This window comes from Condylura cristata, unplaced genomic scaffold (genome assembly GCF_000260355.1).
Source record: "Condylura cristata isolate star-nosed mole 26May11 unplaced genomic scaffold, ConCri1.0 scaffold00034, whole genome shotgun sequence".
In the NCBI taxonomy this organism is placed as follows: domain Eukaryota; kingdom Metazoa; phylum Chordata; class Mammalia; order Eulipotyphla; family Talpidae; genus Condylura; species Condylura cristata.
This window is the reverse complement of record NW_004567135.1, coordinates 13,525,578-13,534,172: the sequence shown is the minus strand read 5'-3', so window position 1 is coordinate 13,534,172 and position 8,595 is coordinate 13,525,578. Positions and strand designations below refer to the sequence as shown.

Here is an 8,595-nt window from a genome sequence, read left to right as displayed (position 1 = left end):
ATACCAGAGATATTTTATGGGGGTGGAGTGGGGAATGGAATTAAAAGCAGTGGGGGGAGGGAAATGCATTGGACTATGGTGATGGCACACGGGTGATTTGGTGATGGGAAGCCCACGGGGATTACAACTGAGATGGAAAAAGGCACAAAATGATGTAAAAACAAACTATTATATTATTAAAAAATACTACTAGTAAAATGTAAAGAAAGAAAAAACAAGGGAGGTGCAGTAGATTAGCTGTGACAGTTAAAGTGAATTGAGATGAGTAAATGAGTGAGTTTATTTAAGAACCACAGTGAGGAGCCTGGGACGGCGCCAGAGTTTCCTGATTCCAGAGTTTTAGGGCTGTTTGCTCAGTAAGGTCACAGTGAACTTTTTTTTAAAAAATGAATTAGTAGTCAGCCTTTTTTTTTTTTAAATAAGATTTATTTATTTGTGCATACAGAACCAGGGCACAAGCCGGAGGTGCAGGGTCAGTGAGAGGCTTCGCCAGAGACAGAGTGGGGAGCAGAACAGGCAGATTGACGAAGTGCACTGCTGAGGGGAGCAGCGGGCGGGTCAGGAGAGGTCTGCTGGGCCATGTGGGTCACCTCCGGGGCCAGGATTGAAGTCGCACTAAAGCGGCTGCGGCCAGCTCGCTAACCCCAAGGAGAGCCTTACAGTGACTCTTTCAGGAAAGATTATCAGTGAACCTTTTAGGGTAGGGGCTGAGTTTATGCTTTCTGTCTGATGTTATTTATGTGTTGAGGAGGATAAGCAGGGAATTTAAAGTGTAGCCTATCTTTTTTTGGAAAAAAATATCTCCTGGGACCATTGTGGGGGGGTGAATGACACCCTAAATCATGGTGTTGCCAATTCTTTAGAGTTCTTGATTTACTGGAGAGATAGCACGCTTTCCAGGGCCACCTTCTCCAGCTGGGCCCTGGGCTCTGCCTTTCAACTTGCCTGCAGATGGGACCAGGAGAATGACCCTGGGGTGGTGTTAACTTTAGTTAACATTTCTGTGGTTGGTTGAGACTGACTTATTAGAATATTTAGGGAAGGGCACTGGCAATGTACTAGTAATATCTGACGGCGGTAGCTGTCATTTCCAAAGTTCCAGAGCATGTTCTCAGGCATCACCTCCATAATTTCTTGCCATCCCTTTCCCCCTGTAGGTGGGCTGGACATTGTCACTCTCACTTAACAATGAAGAACTGAGGTTCTGTGAAGTCTGGGGCAAGCAAGGGAGTCCCAGCTCTGGCTGGGTGGCAGCAGCGGGAGGGGCCAGCCAGGCAAAGACACAGTGGCCATGGCAGAGGGGATGTTAAGACAAAGAGACTTCACCCACTCAGCCAGATAGGACACTAGGGTTAGGGCTCATGGAGGCTGCGGTTTGGAGGGGTAACTGCCTCAGAAAGTGGGAGGTTAGGGTGTCCATGGGAAGATTTACTAAGGAGCAAGGAGTAATTGTCAGGTATCAGGATTTATTTGTCCGGGCCCAATCAATCCTATGGCAACCTCCTGAGGTAGGTTCTTTCCAGCCTGGAAACAAGCTCAGAGACTTTCTCCAAGATCGCCCAGCTAAAAAGTAGATGCTTCTGACCTGCAACTCTGAGGCTTCCAAGCTGTGGGCCTTTCTACTGCTGTTCTTTGGGCAAAGGGCAGGAGGTGGGGGCAAGTGGGGGGTCGTGGGGGGCTCAGAGCACTTGGTGGGGAGTGGCCAGATTGGTGGGTTCCACACGAGGCCGTTGGCTCTGGGTCTCTGGTACGTCTCGCTGGGCTTCTAGGGGTTAAAGAACCTCTGCCTCCCCTCCTCCTAGCTCCTCCCGCCTCCTCCCCCGGGGCTCTTCCTGTCCTGCCTTGCAACACCCCAGCAGCCGCTCTCTCTCCCTTCCCCTCCCACCTCCTCTCTCCTCCTCTCCGGCTTAGTTAACTCCGAGTTCTTCGGACTCTGGCTCCAGTTCTGGCCCTCAGGGCTTGAGGTTCTGAGGACCAGGCAGTAATCTACCCCCTAGAGTCAACCCTCAACCCCCCCTTAACTGATGTCCTGGGATCCGTTTGGACTCAACACATTCCAGGACTCCGGTGCTGCCTGGCCATAGGTCGCTGCTACTTCACTGCTGCCACCGCCACTACAGAGCCCTCATGGGGGAGTGAGAGGCCACCGCTGGCCCGACATGGGCCTCCCTGCTGTGCCTGGCCTGCTGCTGCCACTGGTGAGGGGGGGGCGAGGGGGTCGTGGGGTGGTGGGCAAAGGGCGCGCGGACCGGAATGGGCCCTGCCATGGAGGGCCAAGGCCCGGCCACCTCAGGCCTGCGTGACCTAGGCCAGTTTACTTTTCCCATTCATTCACCCCGGAGCCAGGGGCTAGGGGTGAGTTCAGAGTAGGGAATCATAGAGCCCCTGTCTCAAGCTCAGGGCTACTGAGGATGAGGTGTCCAGGAATGCGGGGGCAGGTGATCTGCCAGGGCGTGGTGGATTTGCTAGGGAAAGGAAAGGAGCTGGAGAATGAAAGCTAGGCCACTCAGAGTCCAGATGATTCAGAGTCCAGCTGTGCCTCTGGCCAGCTGGCGGTCTCCAGACGTGCTGGGCTGGTGGACACCCTGCGATGTCTGAGGAAACCCTGCCAGAATGCAGGGGTTGGATGCTGGGAAGTGGGTAAACTGAGTCCCAGCAGGAGATGGGTGGGTGGACGAGGCCTGGGAAACTGTGTGAGGGCATTTGGAGTGGGAACCCGGGTGAAGGCAGGGCAACCAACTTGAGAACGCCCCCAGTGCACCCCGCCCCCCCTGGCCCAGGTCTCTCACCTGGGCAAGCGTTCCTGGCCTTCCTCTGGCTGGGCTTTCAGGCAGGAGGTCAGGCAGGTGACCTCCGTTGGCCTGACCCTCTCTAGGTGCCCCTGTGCCCCCACCCCCACCCCTGACTAAACAACAATCCCTTGTTTTCTTCTTCTTCGGTTTGGGGAAGTAGGTAGAAAGTAGCTGTCGTCACTGAAAAATGTCCCTTTCTCTAACCTCAGACTCAGATACACTGAAGTGCATCCTTGATCTCCCCCACATCCTGGAACCATTCACAGACACCCTGTGCCCCTTTCTCCCACCCCTTGGGGGTGTCCTTTTGGATCCTGGTCCTCTCCCTGGCCCACCCATTGCTCCCTCTACCTCTCTCAGGGGCTTGTAACTTCGCTCAGTCAGTGTCTTACTACAGTTTCCTGTCCCAGTCATTCATTCTCTCTTTTTTCTGTCAGTCTTCCCAGAAGTATCCTCAGACTTCCCAGAATGTCTTCTTCAAGCCTTTCTCTTTTCTTCCATCTGCCTCTTGCGGGATTCCATGCTCCTAGACCTTAATTCCTCATGCATGCATGCAAGCGGACACCTCTGCAATCTGAACTCACTGCTCTGCTGCCTCTCACCTCCTCTGCAGCCTGTCTTCTCCCTTCTCTCAGGTCGTCCTTCCCCTACACCCCTTTTGCAGCCTTCTCTCTTGGGGGGAGGGGGGCTTGTAGCTTGCCTAGAGTCAAGTCCTGACTCCCTGACGTGCTAGCTGCCTGAACTTGAGCAGGTTACGTAACTTCTCCATAGATTACTTTCTTTGTCTTTAAAATGGACATAATAGTCACCACCTCTTAATGTTGTTTTGAAGATGAAATAGATATACAGCAAGCATTCGATTTATTAAGTGCCAGCTCTGTGCTAGGCATTTTAGGTGCTGGGATTATTCCAACAGTGAATAAGATCTCTGTGCTGTGAAGTTTGCATTCTAGTAGGGGAATAAGGTGCAGCAGACAGAAAGCACTCTGTAAATGTTGGCTGTTTTGTTGTTGGAATTAGTAGCCTTAGCAGTAATTTACTCAGTGGCTACTTGGACTTGGAAAACAGGGTAGAGGAAACTGCCTGGAGGCTGGGGCTGCTGAGGGCCACTAAACAGGCTGGAAGGTCTGGGTTAGGCTGTCAGGAGCGTTTCATTTTCTCAGCAATCAAAGGGCAACACAGCGCATACTCTGTGTGTGTGTGTGTGTGTGTGTTGGGGAGATGGAGTTGAGTACTGGAGACCATGTGACAAAGCAAGCAGGATTTGTTGCTCTCAAAGAGCTCTCAGTTTAAAAAGATCTTGCAATAAAAATGATTTCAGAACAACATGGAGGAAAATACCCACAGAAGCATTGTGGTGTGGTACCTGGAGCATGGATGCAGGCAGAGCCGGGAGGGGAGGGAGTTCTTGGAGTTGTCTTTTCTCTCCTCACAGTCTCTGCCCTGGGGTTTAGTCCCAGGAAATCCATGAGCTCACCAGGCAGATTTAGGGCGTACCTCCCACCCCAGTTCCTGTTCCCTACCTAGGTCACTGAGTCAATCGCTGATGGTCTCTAACCCAACTGAGAGCACTGGTTCATGTCTGCATTCTGGGCACCCACGGGTGACCTGGCCCATAGACTGTTTCTGGACTATTGAATGAAAAAAGAACAAGGGACTGGTTAGGTGGGATGAAGTTGGGAAGACATCATAGAAAGTTAGATTTGGTGCAGAGATGTGAAGTCAGTTTCCCCAGAAAGGATGGTTAGACAGAAGGGAGATAGGAGAGTCAGAAGACTGTTTTGAGGGAGGCTAGAGCAATGGTAAGATAGGATTTTGGGTGGAGATGATGGCCACAGGAAGTCAAAGGCTTTGACTAGAGTGGGAAGACTACTTTGAAAAGTTAGGAGAAAAAGAAAATTGGAAGGAGCAGGAAAAAGAATGAAGGATGAATCTTGACTGCTCTCCGCTGGAGGAACTCATCCATCCATCCATCCATCCATTCATTTGGAAATTCTCTGAGACCCACTGTACCCAGGGGGATGTCCCGAACAGCAGTGAGGCACCTGTGCAAAAACTCACTCAGGGAACGAGTGAAGAAATGGAAGTGATGTTCAAGGGCAGGCCCTGCAGAGCAAGGTTCCCACACATGTGGCTGCAAGTTGAAGCCTGAATGCAGATAAGAAAGTGTGTAGGATGGATTGGAGCAGGAGAGAGGCTGCTGGCTGGGCCTTCCTCTGGGAGACAAGTTACAGTAACGCAGGTGTGAGGCAACCCAGGGGAAGGGCTGAGAGGTGACAGGAAGGTGTGGCCAGATGAACTGACAGGTGGGTGGCAGCAGGCGCAGAGGGAAGGGACAGGGGGAGAGGAGGGTGGCAAAGGTTTGGGCATCGGTGCTGAGACGGTGGTGTGACATTTGTCTAGACCAAGGGATGGATGAATTTAATTTGGGGCATGTTCAAGGTGCAGGGAACAGCATCTAACGGCTGGAGAGAGTTTCTCCAACTCTTATCTGCCCCCAGAAGGCTTGAGTTCACATATCTGAATTTGCAAATGGAGAGGGCCCCCATTCAGATTCCCCAGGGAGTATGTGGGCACGCATGCACACATGCATGGGAGATGGTAGGACTCTTCCCTAGAGATAAACACGGTGGGCACTGACTGCTCTTTGGGAATCACTGGCTTCAACTGGCGTGGAAGACACATCAGTCACTACATCACCCCATAAATCCATGCTTAATTTGCTCCTCCCGTTCTGGGTACTGAGAGTTTACCTGGGAGCATAAGACACTATCTCTGACCAAGATACTCTCTGATCTCTCATCTCATAGAGTTTATGGTCTATTTGGGGAGATCGTATCTGCTTACCCCAAATAATTATGCTGTGATAAGAACCCAAAGTAGATACAGTTAATTCATGTTATTAAAGTTCACAGGGGGCTGAGCGCCTAATGAGCTTGGGTGGGGGAAGCTGCTGCAGGGGAGGCTGCAGGGGAGGGAGGTGGGGCCCTTCGAGGAGCTGCTGACATGGGTTCCCCAAAGATCTTGACAGTCAGTGAACAGACACATCTTAATTTAATGCACTTGGGGGAAGGAAAAAGCTGAGTGGTCCCGTGAGGCGGTTGGGTTGGAGTCAGACCGCAGGGGCTATGTCAGCTCCTGCTCCACACGCTGCACCCAGCACAGGAAGTCACACTTTAAAGCCTCCTCAGGCGGAAGTTGTGGGGGAGTTGGAGGGATGCTAGGCCACCCCCTCAACTGTTTCTCTATGGCACCCCCTCCCTTCCTGCCCTTCCCTGCTGCAGGCACTCGAGCTGGGGTCTGGGTGCTCTGAGCCTCCCCTCCCCCCATTTCTGCTGCTGAAGACCCAGCTCAGCAGAGCAGGCCGGTGTCCACGAATAGTGCTGGCTGCATCACCTTCCTTCTCACCTTCACCGTCCTTCTCAGGTCACCTTCTTTCCTGGCAGTGAATTTTCAGCGTTCAAGTTTTCCCTGTGCTGCCGTTGGTCTTGAGGGAGAGGCTGTGGGCTCTTAGAACTGGACTTACTTCCTCAGGATTGTGTGGAGACCTCAGGGAGGTCCCCAAACTGAACCCAGCTGGCCATAACTGGCCAGGCTGTGGGAATGCAGTGAACCCCGGGTGGGAAGGTGGCCTTGGTTTGTTTCCTTCTGGAACTGGGGAGTGTCAGGGGGCTAGTGGGAGAACCCAGGGAATGGGTTTATCTGCTGGCAACTGGTTGAACCAGGAGGAGGAGGAGGAGGAGGAGGAGGAGGAGGAGCCTTGGAGGGGCCTGGGCTGAGGGCTGAAGGAAGGATGCAGAGGGCAGGGAAGGAGCTGAGAGGCCCTCTGGGAGGGGTGGGTAGTGATTTGGTGGGAGGAAGCCAGGGGTCGACCTAGACTTCCTTTTGGGATTGCATGGGAGGGAGCTGTTTCCCGAAACCTGTGGCCCAAATGGGACAGGGGTCCATTGCCTGGCTTTTTTGAGGAGGAAGGGGAGGAAAGGGGGGCTCTGAGTGGAGACAGACCAGCCCAGGAGAGGAAGAAATAGGTTGGGGTCTCAATCCCTGGCTGCTGCCTTCAGAATTTCTGCTGATTCATGACCCTTGAGGAGCTGGGGAAGCTGCTGTCCCCTCTCCCCTCCCTCCTTCTGGCCTGAGTCACTGGGCGGAGCTGCTGGGAAATTTTCCTTTCCCGGATCTGACTTAACCCTCAGTGGCCTGGAGGTGGGGGCCTGGGCTGAAGAAAGCTTCTTTCCTTCCCTCCTGGGAAGCTCAGTCCTCACAGGCCAGAGGTCCGTGAAAAGCTCCTCCTCCTCCAGGCTGTCCAGGAACTGAAGACCCCAGCTCTTCCTCTCTCTCTCTGTTGATTGGCTTTGCTCCAGAACCCACTGGATGGAATTCCAGTGCCAGTGACCTTAGTGCTGGGAGCTCTTCTTCGGGGAAAGGAACCACATTTTCAGGATGGAAGTTCTTCCCATAACCACCCCAAACTCTTCCTGTTGTTCTGAATGCCCTAGTCCCATTCTCAGAGGAGATGGACAGTGCTGGAGAGGGTCAGAGAAGGAGGCTGCCTCCCTGGGGCAAGGGGCTGCTGCTGTATTTCTAAATGTTGTGGTTGGGGCCTGGCTGCTTCTGGATCTCCCAGCCGATGGCTCAGGGTAGACCTACCTCCCTGCTTTCGTGGCCCAAAGTGGGGAGCTGTTGAAGAAGAAGGGCTGTCTCTGGTCAGGGGTTTCTGTTACTCCCCAAAGTATGTGTAACATACTTTGAGAACATCCTCTTGTTTTTATATAAAGTAGCTTTTATAGCAGAAATAACTATCATGGCCCAGGAAAAGCCAGCAGAAGCTGGTAGATCTAAGAGTAAAGTCTAGAGGGTGTCCCTGGTGGCCTAGGGGTTAAATCTCAGCTCTATCACCACTATGGCCTGAGGTCAATCCCTGGCCATGGAGATGACCCACATGGCACAGACCTGTCCTGTCTTACCTGTTGCTTCCCTCAGCAGTGCACTTCAGTAAAATCTGCCTGTTCTGCTCCCCACTCTGTCTCCTGTGAATCCTCTCACACTCACCCTACATCTCTGGCCTACATCCCAGTTCTATGCCAAAAAAAAAAAAAAAGCAAAGTCTGATCTGAGCGCCACAAGGACTTTGCTTTCCAGGCACTGAAGGCTGAGCTGGGCCTGTGAATCAGCTACTGTGGACTGGGCCTGAGGCTGAATGACCAAACTGCCCGATAGGGCTGTAGGACTTTCTGACACACCTTGATAGTCATTTGCGTCAGCTTCTCTACAACAGGCCCCTGTCCACTCCTGGGCCCTCTCCTCACATTCCATCCTTGACCCAGAAATTTCCCTTTTATTCTTCTCACATTTTTTTTCTGACTAAGTTGGGGTCTTTATGTGGATTTAGTGACAGAAAGAGGTGTGTGGTATCATGTCACGGAGTCCAAAATTATACCCCCCAGAGGTGTACCAGATTGCATGATGATACAGTTGATACACTTTAATGCAATTTGTAAAGAAACTCTTTTTTCTTGCTTTTGCATACTCTCCAGAAATGGTGCCCATGGAAACATCACTCTTCTCCACTCCAACTGGGTTGTTTCCAAAACCTTTTTATTGGTATCGCACCATACAGGGAAGTGTGTAGGTCTAAAAGCAGCACCCACATGCAGAAACACCACCCCAAACTTTAAGGCTGCTTGTGGGAATGAAGCAGGGTCATGACTGAGGTCACTGGCCAGTACCCTTCATTCAAAAAGCACTCCTTGGACATCTGTCCTGTATCCAACACTATTAGCTGTTGTGGGGATGAAAGAATAAG

General features: G+C 52.1%; 2 protein-coding genes across 2 annotated transcripts in view; both read left to right on the top strand.

Annotated features, from left to right (window-relative positions):
- SCNN1A (sodium channel, non voltage gated 1 alpha subunit) overlaps positions 1-8,595 on the top strand; it is a 36,665-nt gene that overhangs the window by 27,618 nt on the left and 452 nt on the right. The gene's annotated exons all lie outside the window — the stretch shown is intronic.
- The window catches only part of TNFRSF1A (tumor necrosis factor receptor superfamily, member 1A), a 6,959-nt gene continuing 6,858 nt past the window's right edge, over positions 8,495-8,595 (top strand). Inside the window, exon 1 of the mRNA XM_012732325.1 lies at positions 8,495-8,554. Coding sequence (XP_012587779.1) covers positions 8,495-8,554 — 60 coding nt within the window. The remainder of the gene's footprint in view (positions 8,555-8,595) is intronic.